The 16,418-nt window shown below is 38.7% G+C and overlaps 1 protein-coding gene across 2 annotated transcripts; it reads right to left on the reverse strand.

Moving 5' to 3' along the window:
* Nucleotides 1-309: 309 nt before the first annotated feature.
* Nucleotides 310-15,735, reverse strand: LOC113053380 (DNA repair protein REV1-like). Of its 2 annotated transcripts, XM_026218341.1 has the most exons (22): nt 15,031-15,735; nt 12,789-12,855; nt 11,481-11,613; nt 10,882-11,050; nt 10,520-10,792; nt 9,270-9,988; nt 9,056-9,160; nt 8,831-8,947; nt 8,571-8,697; nt 8,356-8,484; nt 8,105-8,259; nt 7,519-7,638; nt 6,374-6,594; nt 6,097-6,269; nt 5,205-5,446; nt 4,757-4,950; nt 3,783-4,016; nt 3,560-3,671; nt 3,083-3,276; nt 2,823-2,973; nt 2,632-2,734; nt 310-1,868 (listed from the first exon to the last, which is right to left on the reverse strand). In XM_026218341.1, exons 2-22 carry the CDS (start codon nt 12,843-12,845, stop codon nt 1,757-1,759), a joined length of 3,840 nt encoding a protein of 1,279 aa, XP_026074126.1. In that variant the 5' UTR covers nt 12,846-12,855; nt 15,031-15,735; the 3' UTR covers nt 310-1,756. The 2 variants fall into 2 exon arrangements, 1 of the variants encoding a protein (XP_026074126.1); XR_003277216.1 differs by lacking the exon at nt 310-1,868 and having other exon boundaries at nt 2,823-2,936.
* Between the last annotated feature and the right edge of the window lie 683 nt (nt 15,736-16,418).

A 16,418-nucleotide genomic window follows, 5' to 3' on the forward strand; every position in this document is an offset into this window, starting at 1 on the left:
ATTAAATACTCCTCTACAGCTGCACAAATTTCACCAGAGATAAATGCCTTTTTTTTTTTTTCTTTATCTTTTTTTTTTTTTAGGCATCTTATTTAATTAGCTTGGCATGAGATGTTTTCTGTTACATTATCATTGTTAGTGACATTATTCATAGATCGATTTCAGGCTGATCTATAAATAATAATAATTATATATATATATATATATATATATATATATATATATATATATATATATATATATATATATATATATATATACACATACAAACACACACACAAAAAACAGTTAAATAAAAAAACAAGATAGTATCACTTATCCAAATTTATTTGCAAATTTAGAAAACATACAAATTATGTCACAGCTTCAGGTCTTCAGGCACGTGTCATTCTGTCATGACAGATTTTTTTTTACCAAATATTATTTTTTAGGTATTCCTCTGTAATGTCATGATAATGTGAGATAATAACAGATGTATGTCTCTTGAGCAGCTTCTTTAAACCAAGAAAGTACAAACTTTGAGGAGTAAAGTACATATACAAAAATCCACTCACACTGAATAAGAACTGAGAGGAAGATGCTTCATTTAAAATAATGTAATGAAGTATCCACTTTGACCTATTACACAGTTCATATCCACCCGATTGAAAAACCCTTACTTTCCTCCAGCTCCACATCCACAAATTTAGACTAAAAGACTGAGAGGCATTACAGGACATTTAAAACTCAATTTAGTCAAATTAGCCTGGCTAATGTTTTTTTTTTTTTTTTTTTTATCTTTCATCTTTTTCTTCATAAATATGTATCTCTCTCTCTCTTCGTTCTTTTACACATATGGACAAACATACAATAAGAGGGAGTGATATTTTTCTAGAAAAACAAATGTTAGCTTACATAAAATGTTATTCACATGCTAAACTGACTTTGATAGAAGAGGTTGTTTTCCCAATTTCCACTTTTCCTGACCCATAAAAGGCAAATAACATGCCACTCTGTTCTGCTTTGCTACAAAGTCTGTAAATATTTCTGAGGATTTTAAGATAAATGCACGTTCTGGAGTACCAGAAATGAACACAAGAAAAAAACAAAGAAATTAAAAAAGAGGCTTGCTCTGCTTGGTTTAGGACAGTCAGTGCATTTGTAACATTCAAAAAAAGTTCTGGTAACATTTTATAACCAGGTTGTACATGTGAATATTAATTCACCCATCAGTTAACGTGAGCTAAAAACCTATAATGCTTTAACCAAGATTAATAAGTGCTGTAAAATGTTCATTTTTACATATACATCTTTAAAGGTTACAAATGTACTGTATGTTACTATTGGTTAATTCATTAATAGCTAAGAAGAACTAATAAATAGTGAATGTATGAATTAACAATAACCAAGATTAAGAAATGCTGTCAAAAATTTGTCTTTGTTAGTTCATGACACTTAATGCATTAACTAATGTTAACAAACACAACCTGATTGAAAAATGTTACCAAAATACCTCTAGACATTAGTCTGGAGAACTGACATCATGATGAAAGAAAAGTTCAGTGTTCAGCTGCTTCTGAATGTAGCTGGTGTGCTCATCATCATCAGCGTGATCTTGAAATCCTCTGTGTTCTCTGAGAAGCTCAAATCGGTGATTTCACAAGAGGACGAGCAATGCTACGATGATGGGCAGACTCGAGTGTTGTCTCTCTCACACAACATTATGAGGTGGCAGGTCTGGGCTGATGTCACAGTGACTAAGGTTGGGAGGGTCCTCCTATGTGATCTTTAGAGTGCTACCATAGGTTTGTTGTACCACTACCTGCACATTGTCAAGGATGAAGTCAAAGGCCATGCTCCATACAGACTCCGAGGACTGCTGCATAAGTCTGAAACCAACAGTTAAAACAATGAAAGGCCCAGTCAACCTAAACTAACGGTTCAAAAAGGTTTGGGGTCAGTAAGATTTTGAAATGTTTTTGAAAGAAGTCTCTTATGCTCACCAAGGCTGCATTTTTATTTGATCAAAATACTGTAAAAATAGTTAGAGGTGCACGATAAATATCGGCCAATAATTAATGTGCAACTTGTCAGTAAAGCCGGTTTTCTAAACAGCGGTAAATTCTATCACATTGTATTTCACATTGTGTAGTAAACGCTGCTCTGAGCCGTAGTTAACTGACAAGCTGTGAAAATCCATGTTCCAGTTTACTGACAAGATGCGCATGAATTATTGGCCGATATTTATCATGCACCCCTAAAAAAAAAAAAAAAAGTCCTATTAAAAAAATACTACAATTTTAAATAACCTTTTTCGATTTTATTTTAAAATGAAATCTATTCCATTGTGTGGGCAAAGCAGAATCTTCAGCAGTCATTATTCTCACATGATCCTTTAGAAGTCATTTTAATATACTGATTTTGGAGCTCAAGAAACATTGATAAGTAGAATGTTGAAACAGTGACATTTTTTTCAAGATTATCTGATGAATATAAAGTTCAAAAGCACAGTATTTACTTGAAATAGGAACAGTAACAATACATCTCTTTGATGTCACTTTTGGTAAAGTAGTGTATTAATACTACTGGTGAGATTTAGAATGTACTTGTGTTTATTTATATGGAATAGTCAGGGAGAATTCAGAGCAATACCTCTTCATGTATTTGATGACAAGGTAGAGTTTCTCCAGGTCTTTATCTTCCACGAGTTCTGTGCAGTACTTCACCACCTGGAGAATGTCCTCTTCCATTGGTTCTGTGAATACGTAACATCAACAATTAAACCAAATGCACAATTCAAATATATACTGGTAATTTAAAAAGGTCTTGTTGTTCGTCCATACCTGAGATGGTGGTGACCCATTCACTAAGCAGAGTTCTGATGTCACTGAACTCATAAGCTCCGGCTAGGGTTGGGACTGGGCGGGGATTCAATTTGGACAGCGTCTCCAGGACATCTGTGCTCGGAGAGGATAAGCACTGTACATTTTCAGTCTACCAACCAGAAACATCTCAAATTAATACAGATGTATTTAAAGCGCATCAAGTGGCTGAAGATATAATAGATAAACAGAAGAATATTATAACTGGATTACAGGCTTACTTTGAGGTCTGGATGTATGGGTGGCAGAGGAAGTGTTTTGGAGGGGCTGGATTTGGCAGGGCTGTTTTCAGGAAACAGTTTCTTTAGTGGGCTTGGACCCTTTTTGGCAGGACTAGCATTTCTCTTTTTGTAACGGCGCTTTAATTTCCCCACCACAGGCTGCTTTAGTTGAGGAAATGTTTTTTTTTGTTCCACTAAAGAAATGAGACAAAGGTTAGAGACATTGTGTTTGGCGAGTTGGAGTGGTTGATTACATCAACATTACATTGATAGGCTTGAAAGTTATTATTTTAGAGCAAATGTCATTTACTGGCAAATATTATATATATATATATATATATATATGTTTTAAGTGAACACTTATAATGTGTACACACTACAGAGTGTTAGAGTAACACTGAATTAGTGAAGTTAATGAGATAATTCTGTGATTTATTGATCCAGATATCTTGCCCACCCCTTTTGATTTTTACTCACCAGCACTGCCTTGAGCTTGAGCCTGGGCTTGAGCATTTCCCTTGTTTCTATAAGCAGAGCACAGCTCATCCTGAAGCTCTCTGGGAAGAGCTGCAAACACTTCAGGGTCAACCTGTTAAAAGTTCAGGTGTGTTAGGAGATATAAAATACTAGTTTCTGGTGGTCAACGTAACACAATTTTACCACGTTTTCCCCCTGTGGTTGCAATGTTAACAGCATGTACCTGAGAGAAATCGGGGAGCTCTAGTATAATGCCCGTTGTGCATGGTTGACCTGGCTGGTTTTGGAGCTGCAGTACAAGGGTGCCAAGTGATGGACCAGGAGGTGGAGATGAGGATGTTCGAGGTGGGGTTGAGGGATGAAATGAGGTGCTGGGCTGCTCCTCTCTGTGTCTCCAGGACTGCTCCACCTGTTTCCTTATGTCTAGAGGTAAAGCCTCCAAAACAGACTGGTCCACCTGAAACAAGAGGGAAAACATGCACTTGCATTTCATTTGATATGTTACCATTCAGAAGATTGAGGTCAGAAAAAAAAAAACTGAATTAGTTTTTTAAATAAGTTGCATTTATTTAAAAATAGCAGCAGTACTGTGAAAGTTACCATTTAAAATCACAATATATATATATATATATATAAAATAACATTTAGCATTTTTATATATTTTAAAATGCAATTTATTCCTGTGATCGCAAAGTTGAGAATTCAGCAGCCATTACTCTGGTCTCCAATGTCACTTAATCAAAAATATTTCCAATATGCCGATTATTCATTTCTGAAAACAGCTGTGCTGCTGATATATTTTCAGGATTCTTTGATGAGCAAAGTTCAAAAGAACAGCATTTATTTGAAATTTTGTAAACAAACTTTTGATCAATCGGAGGCATCTTTTTTAAATAAAACTCAAAAAGACTTTGTTGTCAGGATATTAAGCATAGTCTATAGAAGACGAAGCTGTAAACAGTCAATAAACAATTTTCTAAATAAATAAACAAAGAAACCACACAAAGCTTGATGTCATCCCTATTGTCTGCAAAATGATAAATACATCCATTTTTAAGGACACATTACGGGCTACAAACTAAATTTGCACCAACAGGAAATACTACATTTGTGTCACTTGAAAAAAAAAAACACAAAAAAAAACAGAAGTTCTCTACTCTTTGTTCCTGAGGTGCATTCTAGTGAGGAGAATCCAACCTGAGAGGGGGATGGCACCTCAATGCTGACGTTTAGGTATGTCCTGACATGGTTGGGGGTGTGTGGATGGTGAAGACCTCCTTTACTTGTTCCAGGCATTGGATCCGAGCTGGTGGAAGGTGGTGATGATGGAGGGGTAACTCTCTCCTGATTGGAGGAGAAAGCTCTGGATGAAGAAGGTTCAGATAAACCATCTAAAAAACAAGCAACAAGGAAGCTATGTTAAGAGTTACATAGCAAAATGAATCCTAGACTTCATATCCTATAAATCCAGGGTTTTTCAATTCTGGCTGTGGCAGAGTTTAGCTCCAACTCTAATCAAACACACCGGAGCAGAAAAATCAAGGTTTTCAGAGTGACCAGTAGGGATGATTGATAAGGATTAGATCTGATTTGAGCTAGTCTAGCTGGATTTGTAGAACTTGGTCCTAAATCACACTGCTCCAACCTTGTGCTAGAGGCTCTTTCCTGGGGCTGTGGGCAGGCTGTTTGGCCAGCAGCAGGTCTTTGATCGAGCGTCCACGAGAGGGCCCTTGTCCTGATGGGTCTGCATATGATCCCTCCAACTGCTGCACCTGCAGTCCCACTCCCCTCATGTCCTTTACATCCAGCTTCATGGCATAGAATAGCTTAATGGCCTCTGCAGCAATCAGCTGACCACTGTCAGTGGGCTGAGCTAGTAAAACTGACCTGCAATGTGACAGTAATGCAAAAATATCAAACATATATCAAAGATAGAGTTTGGTTATCAGTCAATATTAAAGATTTAAATTTAAGTTAATGAAATCTATATCGGTTGATATTGGAGGTTTTTTTCTGCTTTTTAAATTTTAACTACTATACCTTTGCTGTCAAAGTTATTAGATATTATAAGTTTGTTTTCATTATGTGGGTTACAATGTTGTGATGGCTAAATCCACTTATAATCTAGCATATAAGCATATAAAATATCAGATTTTATTTGTATTTTTTAGTTATACAAAATTGTATAGAATTTTAATAGTGACCACAACATCAGTATTAGCCAGAATTTTAAATGGAAATTCAGACAGTTTTCTAAATGCACGTTATTGAACTTACTGTGAATGATTCATCCATGCAGGTTTCTTTTTTCCCCCCATAATTCTTAATCAAAATGTTATAACTTGAAACTGTACTCATTAGTCCACTTAAACACCACAGTTTCTTACAAATCAGCTGCAAGCTTGCATTCAGATCTGCCTCCAGTCAATCAACAACCACAAACTGAACCAGTCGTTTTTCTTTAATAATCCATTTCACTCAAATGTATGTCACAATAGAAATGATCTGTATCAGATCACTACCCATAAACAAGTCACCTGGCAAAGTTGTCACATATCCCATGGCCACCATATTTGGCTGGCTCTACTGGAGCCCCTGGTTTCCGCATCATGACCTTCAATGTAATCCGGCGACCTTTAAGCCCCGCCCCCTCCATCCTCTTTTGCACTTCCTTAGATAGGTTGGTAAGGAAAGACTCCGCCTCTTCAACCTAGTAAAGTATTAGAGATAATGGAAAACTTATGAGAGAGGTCAACGGACTGAGGAAGATGACAGATACAGGATGATTTGCAATGATTGTTGTAACTTCAAAACCTGTGTGAACCGAATGTTGTAGTTCATCTCAGCAGACACGGACTTCCTCTCCTTCTCGCTGCGCACAGGCCTGTCATCCAGTCCTCTGCAAAAGCGAAAAAGTGTCTGTCCTGTCCGTGGCCCAAACTCCCTCTGCAGTCGAGAAATGGACAACTGCTGCAGGTCACCACAGGTACTCACACCGAGGGAGGTCAGCTTGGAGCTCATTGAGCGACCCACACCTGCACATAAGAACACAGAAGAACCGGTCCTCACATACAGCAATAAATTACACTGTAAAACACTGCATTCAGATTGAAATACCCTACCATTCAAAAGTTTCAGACCACTGAGATTAATACTTTTCTTCAGGAAGCATTCATTAAATTGATCAAATGTGACAGGACAGACATTTACAATGTTACAAATTAATTTCAATTAAATGCTGTTCTTCTAAACTTTCTATTCTTCAAAGAATCCTGAAAAGAAATGTCAGTTTCCACAAAAAGCATAATGACTGTTTTCCATAGTTTTAGAAATGTGTCTTGAACACAAGCATATTCAAATCATTTCTGAAGGATTATGTGACACTGAAGATTGGAGTAAGGGCTAAATAAAGTACCGTATTTTCCGGACTATAAGTCGCACTTTTTTCATAGTTTGGCTGGTCCTGCGACTTATAGTCAGGTGCGACTTATCAAAATTAATTTGACATGAACCAAGAGAAATGAACCAATAGAAAACGTTACCATCTACAGCCACGAGAGGGCGCTCTATGCTGCCTAGTGCTCCTGTAGTCCACACTGAATACATAGAGCGTCCTCTGGGGGCAGTAGACGGTAATTTTTTCTCTTGGTTCTAAATAAATGCGACTTAAAGTACAGTGCGACTTATGTTTTTTCCCTCATCATGACGTATTTTTGGACTGATGCGACTTATACTCAGGAGCAACTTATAGTCCGAAAAATACGGTATATTAAAAGAGAACTTATTTTAACAGTTAATTTTGAAATATTATTTCACAGTATTACTGCTTTTGCTGTACTTTTTAATAAAATAAATGCAACCTTGGTGAGAAAAAGTGATGACTTTCAAAAACATTAAAAGATCGTAACAAACTACCTATACTTTTGAATGCTAGTGAATGTAAGATACTCTGTTCTTACCTGGCAAACTGGAGACAGGTTGATCCCTGATAAAATCATCCACTTCTTCTGATCTGAGGAAGTACTGCCCATTTGGTTTTGCCTTACGAGTTCCCATCCGAGCAAGAAGGATGTTGGAACCTAATAAGAAGTAGAAGGGAAGTTACAAAAGCTTAAAAGAGAGATAAAAGAGCACTAGCAACTTCATTACAATAACACATTGTCATTCAGCTTCATGTCCATCATGTTGTTCAAACCTCTATGACTTGTGTGAAAGGTGATTTTCTTAAAGAATACCCCAAACTCTCTTTTCAAGTTAAAAGTAAGTAAATGGGGACTAGGTTTGCTGTACCTGACTTTGGCATGTTCAGGAGAAGCACAATTGTGTCATTTGGCTTTAGAAGGCTTAAGGAATATAGTTCATGAGTTATATAATAAATTTATGGCACTTTTGCATCCTTTCAAAATTCTTATTCACTGTAATTGCATGGAAAGAGAATGAGAGAGAGCAGCAATTTTTATTTTATTTCTCCTTTCGTGTTCTACAGAAAAAAAAAAGTCATAAAGGTTTGGAACAAAATAAGGGTCACTAAATAAATTCTCTTACCTATTCCAACTGAGGCAGAGCAACCAGTCTTCTCCCTTATGTCTTCACGGATGGCTCGTGCCAGATCATCAGGAGTAACCCCCAGCTCAACCAGAAGATTCGTGGCATCTACCAGCGCCTCGTCACAACTCAGCGCCTCAATGTTATGAGTGTAACTATAAAACAAGCAAACATGAAGCAACCCAATTGATGCATTTGTCTGCTGGGATTAGGAATAACATAGCAATCCAAACAATAGTTACATGTTGTACCTGGCCAGGGTCTCATACATGGACAGTGCCACCTCTTTATATGCCTGGAAGTCATAAGGGACAGACTGCAGATCAGGACAGAGCTGCTTAGCCCGGCCAAAGAACATGCCGTTTCGCACACCAGCCTGCCTGTAAGAGAGAAAAACAGAGTAACAGGTACTGATGGAAGTCATACTGTAGTATTCTGGTTCATGAAGCATGTTTACTATGAATACCTGGCCTCGTAACTGCAAGATGCAATCTCTGCCATAGAAAGAGCAGCCAGGTCCAGATCCACTCCATTACTGGGAACTTCATCACGTTGTGGAGACAGGGTCATCTCGAGATCCCCATCCGTTTTCTCTAAAACAGAAAGAACAATGGTCTCCTAGATTAAAACTTGAAGAAAAACACAAAAAAAAAACAAGTATAATAAATTAATTCTAGACTTCAAGCTAATTTTAACCAGCAGCTTTCTTCTAGAATCTGGGTTTACCTTTTCGGTACGGTTTCTGTTTCCTCTGATAGTACTGAAACTCGAGCTGAGGATTTGCACCAGTTCGCTTTGCAACACGGCCTGGACCGCGGTTACTTGTCACCGCAACCGGTTTCCCTGGAGTACAGATTGACCATCAGTAAAGCTCAGTTTATCAGGAGCTATCAAAGTCAACAAGCTCTAACAAGAAACGTCAGCACTTCATTCCAACTCACTGAAATGTACCTTTGAGATTTGGTCGGTGTCTGATCCCCACGGACACGAAGAAGCAGTCCATATCCACATGAAGAATGCAGGACTGACGTACCTGAGGAGCAGCCATTAAGGAACCTGGGCAAAAGAGACAAAAATGTGTTTGTTTTGTTTTCTTGCAAAATGCTGCTCCATTCACTTGCTTCTTAACAACATAAATACACAAAAATAAACCACAAAGACACACCTGAACTGCAGTTAGCTTTGAGCTTCTTCAGTTTCTCTTTTCCAGAGAAAACAGCTCCTCCTGCAGCTCGACTCCTGCTCTGAAGGGCGTTCACATACTCTGAGAACTCATTCCGCCACGTAGAAATATGATGCAGCCTTGAGTGAGAAAAGAACTCTGATATGATTCCATCCTCTGTTCCCTTCCCCGACCTTCCTGCCTGATTACTAGAGTCTGCAAGAGTGGAGGAGTCAGGGGTCATGAGATGGCTCCCATTTAGGCGAACTCTTGTCTGATCGTGCAGATTCCCCTTTTGAGGAGCAGCTGAAGTTCCTGGATTAGATGTTGGTTTTGGATGAAGGTCCTTTTGCATATTGTGAAGACCAGGCTGCTTCGCAGGACTGGCAGTGGATATTAAGGACCTCTGATGGGAATTTGCTTTTGACCCAGCAGAAGAGCAGCTGGGCTCCTCCTGATCCCTGCTTTCAGTCTGTGGGAGGTGAGACTGATGGGACCCTGTCTCAACAACATGAAGCTGAAGTTCTGCAAAAGAGTCCTGAGGCTTTAAGGCAGCATTTACAGAGTGTACATCTCCGTTAGTTAATAAAGTGTTTTGTGAGCCTTTTGGCAAAAGGGCACAGGTTTTGTCATCATCATCATCATCATCATCTTCATCATGAATCCCATTAACTCTAGGCCTCTCTGCATCCTCCTCAGAGATTATACTACAGGAACCATTTCTGCCAGACAAAAAGAAAAATGACAAGATGATATGATATTAAATAATTACCCAAATGTTTTTCTTTAAGTATACAAGGGGGATGTTAAAACTTGGCCTTGGAGCAGTCTTATCTGACCAGCAGGCTGATAACAATAAATTGAGAAGTTATTTTCCTGTTATGGTGGATAACTGATAAATGGATTCTTTACCATTTTATTGTTTATTATGTACTATTTTACTATTGTAGTGTTATATGTAAAAACAGTCATATTTAACAGTCTTTTTTAATTATTAATGTTTTTTTGAACCTGTTACATCACAGCAAACAAAAAATTGTGGAAATCAAAATGTGCAGCCAAATATCCAATATCGGCCAATGTACAACCCAAAAATGGATGATATGATCAATTAAAAAATGTTAAAACAAATAAAATGAATTTGTTGTGCTACAAGTCATATCTCGGATCTTAAAACAGTAGAATGTTTTCTTTCTTTAAAACATATGCAGCCTGTCACAGTCACGTGTGCCCTGTTAATAAAGCATACTCACAATCTGACGTCTAGCTGATGATTGCGTCGCTCAGTGAAGTTATCTTTGTGGTTAGCGTGAGTGGATTTGAGAACCTCTCTAGAGAGGGTTTGAGTGTGGCTGGGCTGAGGCTTGATGCTGTCTGACTGGGGGTGGTTTAGACTGGGTTTGGATGGTTCATGGCTGGATGACGGATCCTGCTTTCCCCGTACACAAACACTGGAAAACTTCAAGCCTTTTTGCTTGGTATAGAGCTGATACTGGACGTACGAAAGTTGATGGCCTGCTTTTATACTGCACAAAAGCAAAATTGTTTTAAAAAAATTAGTATTCGTATAATAGTGTGCTTCTTTAACCTGCAAAGTGTAAACAAACACACACACCTGTCTGTGATCCACTCTGGCCGCACTACTTTCTCTCCCTTGAGCTCTTGTATTTTTCTGTTGGGCAGGTTGGTGGCAATGATGTGTGTGGTTTTGGAGTGAGTGTAATAGAGATGGAACTGTCCACCATGCAGCATCATCAGCCTGCGCAGCTCATCCGCACTGGGATCTACACACAAATAAACATAAACCAAGACAGTGCAGCGCTCATTCTCCTGACACGTTCAGCAAAGGAGCTCAGATGGGAAACACAGGCTCGAGTCCAGCCAGCAACATTCCCTCAGAATCATTCAACTTCATTTTTCCAATCAATTTAGCATATACATGTATATAAAAACAAGTAAACAATAATACTGTTATTAATTATGAGTATTATTAATATTAATGAGAAAATGTCATTAATAAAAAGAAGAATGTCTATAAAAACATGTAATAATTATTTTCTTATTAAATGTTAGTATTAACATGAATAATTATGAATAAAAAATAATAATTGTTAATGATAATGATGATGATGCTCCAATGATCCCAAGCCAGGAAGAAAGTAGTTTTCCTGTTCACTTTTGTTATCACAGCACCAGTGCTGGGGGAGGTCTGACCTGTGTATCCATTGACGTAGATAGCCACACCGCTGAAGATACAGGAGGACGTTCCATCTTTCTGCCTCTCTCTCGGGGCGTCCTTCTGAAACTGCTCTTCAAGCTTAGAGATTTTTGCAGCCATGTAACCGCCCTAAAAAATTTCAAACAAACAAAACTGTGATGTTAATTTGATTTAAAATCCCAATTAAAAGAAAAAAAATCCCATTGACATCAACACAACCTCATAAGATCAGACCAAAACACAAAGCACACACTGACCAAGCAGACTTATAGCATAAACAACAATTCTAACCCCTTTAAAAATGAACAGACTGCAAAACAGACATGCACACAAAGGAAAACGTGCAGCGTCTGGCTGACAAGCGTTTGATTACGCCTCAGACATTCAATGAGACTGGAGGTGCAAGTCTGCCCTGCTGGCACGGCGACTCTCTGTCTCCATGGCAACGGATGGAACGCTGGGATTCAGGAGTTGAGACTGAACCAATAAACACACACACACACACACACACACACACACAATACTCCACAATACTCACTCGCTCCACCTGTACTGACAGGAAATTCCCATGAACCTAATTAATATAACCTGAGATATGAAAACACACAAGGCCTGTAGGCAACGACTGTGCTGTGTTTAATTAAACAAAAAAATTCTGCACAAAACAATTGTCATACTGTACATGCACCGGCAAACTCCCTTTCACATGAGATCCAAGGTCTGTTATTATTACTCCTGCAAATCACTGCATTATTAACTGAAAATCAACAAATTATACAAACTCCACCCTTTCGGTTCTCAAATTTGGTGGCAACACATTATGATCGTCATAATATAGGCAAATATTGAGAAATGTTATCAGTGAAGACTTGCTCTTGGAGTGGTTTATACTAGTGTGGTTCTGCTAATGCCTGAGAAACACGAGGACATTGAAGCCTATCAAATCTCTCGCCTCTGTGGTGGCAGAGTAGAGGTGCTGGTCACTAGTGAGGAAAATTGAGATTACTCACTGGTGTTATACGAATGGAACCTGTCTAGATTTCAGCAGTAACAGACACACTTACACACACACACACACACAAGTTCTAACATGAAGGGGGATGTTTGACTGGTAGAGAGGCAGTCAACAGTTATGAGGGAATTTAAGGACAAGTAAAAAATAATAATTTACAGTGTTTACAGCGGTAGCCTGGAAAAATAACACAGCATGTCAGAGGACGACTCAACTGTGAAAAAAACAGCTGCTGAGCCTTCCTGTTTTCAATAATAAACACATTTCACAATAAAGAACAAAAGACTGTTACCCGTCCTGCCCACCCATCATCTTCACTGGCTTTCTTTCTCCATCCATCTCGGCTCATACTGGGGGACCTGAAAGACAACAATTGAATGGAATAGGTCAAAAACTAAAAGCGTTAGTGAAAGAAAATGAACAAAAATGAGAACAAATTATGCACCTCTGTTCTCTTCTTCACTTAGATGCATTTACAGACTCAAGGAAAGGGAGAGAGCTACTGTACATACAAGTGCTACTCCTTTAATTAGCAGGCAGATATAAAGAAAATGAAGTGCATCTGAAATGCTGAATCTGGAGAATAAGTCTAATCAACTTTATTTGTATAATGCGTTTCACAAAACACATTATTTAAAAGCAGCCTTAAAAGAAAATCATGATGTTAAATGTTTATAATAGCGCAATATCTTCAGCCTTTAGAGTTGCATGCAGCAGATTAGAGCCAGGTGATAATATAGTTCAGATTTTTCAATGATATATGAACAATCAAGCAGCAGAGTTTTGCTAAGAGAAGTCAGAGTGAAGCACAATCCTCTTAATTCCACCTCTTATTACCTAACATCATACTAAAAGAAATTGTACGCATTCGGCAGAGACTCTTTCAAATCGACTTACATTGCATCAAGACTTTGCACCGCAACTTTAGGAAAAAAAAAGGGGTCAAAGGTGAGTGTAAAGCATGTGATCAACATCTTCTCTTTTCTCTTTCTGCACACCTTATAAGTGCACAGTTCATCTGTTCAACCAGTTTCGGTCATTTATTATTGACAAATAAATATGAGACAACTGAGTGGTCACCACTCAATTCAGCTCACTCTCTCCATGTTTGCCTCTGTGGTACAGTGAAGCACAAACAATGAATCTCCAAAAGTAAAAGGGAAAGTCATTCTCATCTCTGTAGAATGTGAGGAACAGAGCAGGGCAGGACAAACATTATTAGGAAAGAATCCTGCCCCCCCCCCCTCATTCATACAAAATCACATAAACAATCTCATTCTCCACAGGAAGCAGTATTAAACGCACCTTCATGCATAAACAACGCTTCTAATCATCCTCATCTAAATACACACCACCTCTCCACTCAAAAAAAAAAAAAAACCCTCAACATTTCCATCTCAGTCTTTCTTGCTCAGTTTATTTAACACAAACACAGAGTGCTACAGCAGGATTTTTAACTCTAGCCTGGCTCTACATGAGCAGCTAGACTAACTATATTCTTCAGGTATCTGGAGTAGCACAGTCTCAGTGTTAGAAGGTAAATCTTTTCATTTAATAGGGTAGTGATGAGAACTCAATTTTTCAGTAATATGAACGATGAAGCCTAAAGTAAAAGAGTGACATACCAGTGTTATTTATAGACACAAGCTGGATTATATCTCTTTATTTTACATGTTTAATAGTCATGTTGTGATATAAATTATACATTTTAACCCGATATTAGGTATAATGGACTGAACAATGGGCAGCTCAGGGAATCAGAAAACATCTGATTAGTTTACCCTATATTACACTAAAAATATGCAACAGATACCTACTTCATTAGGCCATGCAATGCACCTTTGCAGAAGACAACTGACTGCTTTATGTCAATAAAATAAATAAATAAAAAACCGTCAGCCAGCTGGTCTCACTGCTTGACTAACTGAAGCGTCCAAAACTACTCTAAAACCAGCAACCAAGAATGGCAAACTGGTTAAACTGTTTGTTTGTTTTTAAACAGCGATGATTGAGGGCGGCTTTGAAAGAGTTGGCAAATGGAAAGATACACGTTTACTGAACTGTCAACAGGCAACAATATTGTTTATATCAGAAATAAAAATAAAAGACAGTTACAAAGCCATACATGATAGCTTCACAATACGAATTATACTTAATATTGGGTTTACTTCGCTTTAGTTTTACACATCGTTCCCTTCACATGGGACATGCCTGACCATGTGAATGACCACTGGACTGTCTCAGCTAGAAGAAAACACCAAGTTGCAAAATTGGGAAACCGAAACTCGATATAGACGATAAGATAATAGGGCAGTTGTCGACAGAGAGAGTGATCAGACACAGAGGAGTCAAAAAAGGCAAGTGGAATTTCGTGCATAACAATCTGGATTTCCATCAGCCTTTTGAACAATGTTGCAGAAGTGCATCACAGCAGCACACATCAGATCGATTCGTTCAATACATAACAGCACAACTGTAGCGTCACCCTGCGTGTGATGCGCGGTTTCTTTTTAAAACTGAAAATTGTTGCTCACCAAATATCCCTCTTCTTTACAGATGTATTTTGTTCAAACCAAAGCGCCTTTGTTTTCGCTCTTGTGTTTCGTCCACCCCTTTTGCGTCAGATTTGAAAGATTACTAACAGAGACTTGGTGCATGCTGGGCTCTGTCCATATGATCATGCTCCCGCGACTGCACGATTCACCCCTTTTACCATTCACTCGTATCTCTCCATTGCTAGCCGCTTGCTCACTGTCGCCTCTGCCAGATTTTCTGCTTGTTTTCCACGTAAGTCCCTCCTCCTTCTCCTCCTCTTCCTCCTCCTCCTCTCGGTCGGGGGTCACACCGTGACAGCGCTAGCCCTTGTGTGTATCTCGCAGCACCCTCAAGCGGTCCGTTAGTCTCTCTACACTTGACGCAACGCGCTGAGTTTAGCTTTTGAATTTTAATAACGTCGTGTGACGTCGCCCCGAAATGTTCCAATAGCAATTTGGCTCGTGTATATGAATTAGGTCGTGACGTTTTCGCCAGGTAACGTTCCAATGGCGAGGACTGTCTTATGAATATTAATAAGCGAGCCTTTGCCTTTAATAAGAGAAAAGAGGATTCAGGATTCATTAATTCGCCTCAGATTTGAATGTAACACTTCATTCTGATCTAGCTCAAGTACAATCTTCCATTGAGGATGTGACGTAGACGTTTTTATACCCAAAGATCAACTATAATGCACTGAGAAAAGATTTTTGTTGACGCTAGTCTGGCAAAGACTGCTCTGTGTCCCCATATATACACTCACTGTCCACTTTATTAAGTACACCTGTTTAATTGCTTGGTAACACAAATTACTAATCGGCCAATCACATGGCAGCAACTAAATTTTTTTTTGGCTTCTATAGATGTGGTGAAGACACTTGCTGAAGTTCAAACCGAGCATCAGAATGGGGAAGAAAGGGGATTTAAGTGATTTTTAATGTGGAATGGTTGTTAGTGCCAGACGGGCTGGTCTGAGTATTTCAAAAACTGCTGACCCCTGCTGATCTGGGGTTTTCACACACAACCATCTCTAGGGTTTACAGAGAAATATCCAGGGAGCGGCAGTTGTGTGGACGAAAATGCCTTGTGATGTCAGAAGTCAGAGGAGAATGGGCAGACTGGTTAGAGATGATAGAAAGGCAACAGTAACTCAAATAATCACTCGTAACCACCAATGTATGCAGAATACAATCTCTGAACGTATAACACATCAAACCCTGAAGTAAATGGGCTACAGCAGTAGAAGACCCCACCAGGTGCCGCTCCTTTCAGCTAAGAACAGGAAACTGAAGCTACAATTCACATAGGCTCACCAAAATTGGACAATAGAAGATTGGAAAAAATGTTGCCTGGTCTGATGGGTCTCGATTTCTGCTGCGACATTCATGGA

Source organism: Carassius auratus, chromosome 34 (genome assembly GCF_003368295.1).
Source record: "Carassius auratus strain Wakin chromosome 34, ASM336829v1, whole genome shotgun sequence".
Taxonomy (NCBI): domain Eukaryota; kingdom Metazoa; phylum Chordata; class Actinopteri; order Cypriniformes; family Cyprinidae; genus Carassius; species Carassius auratus.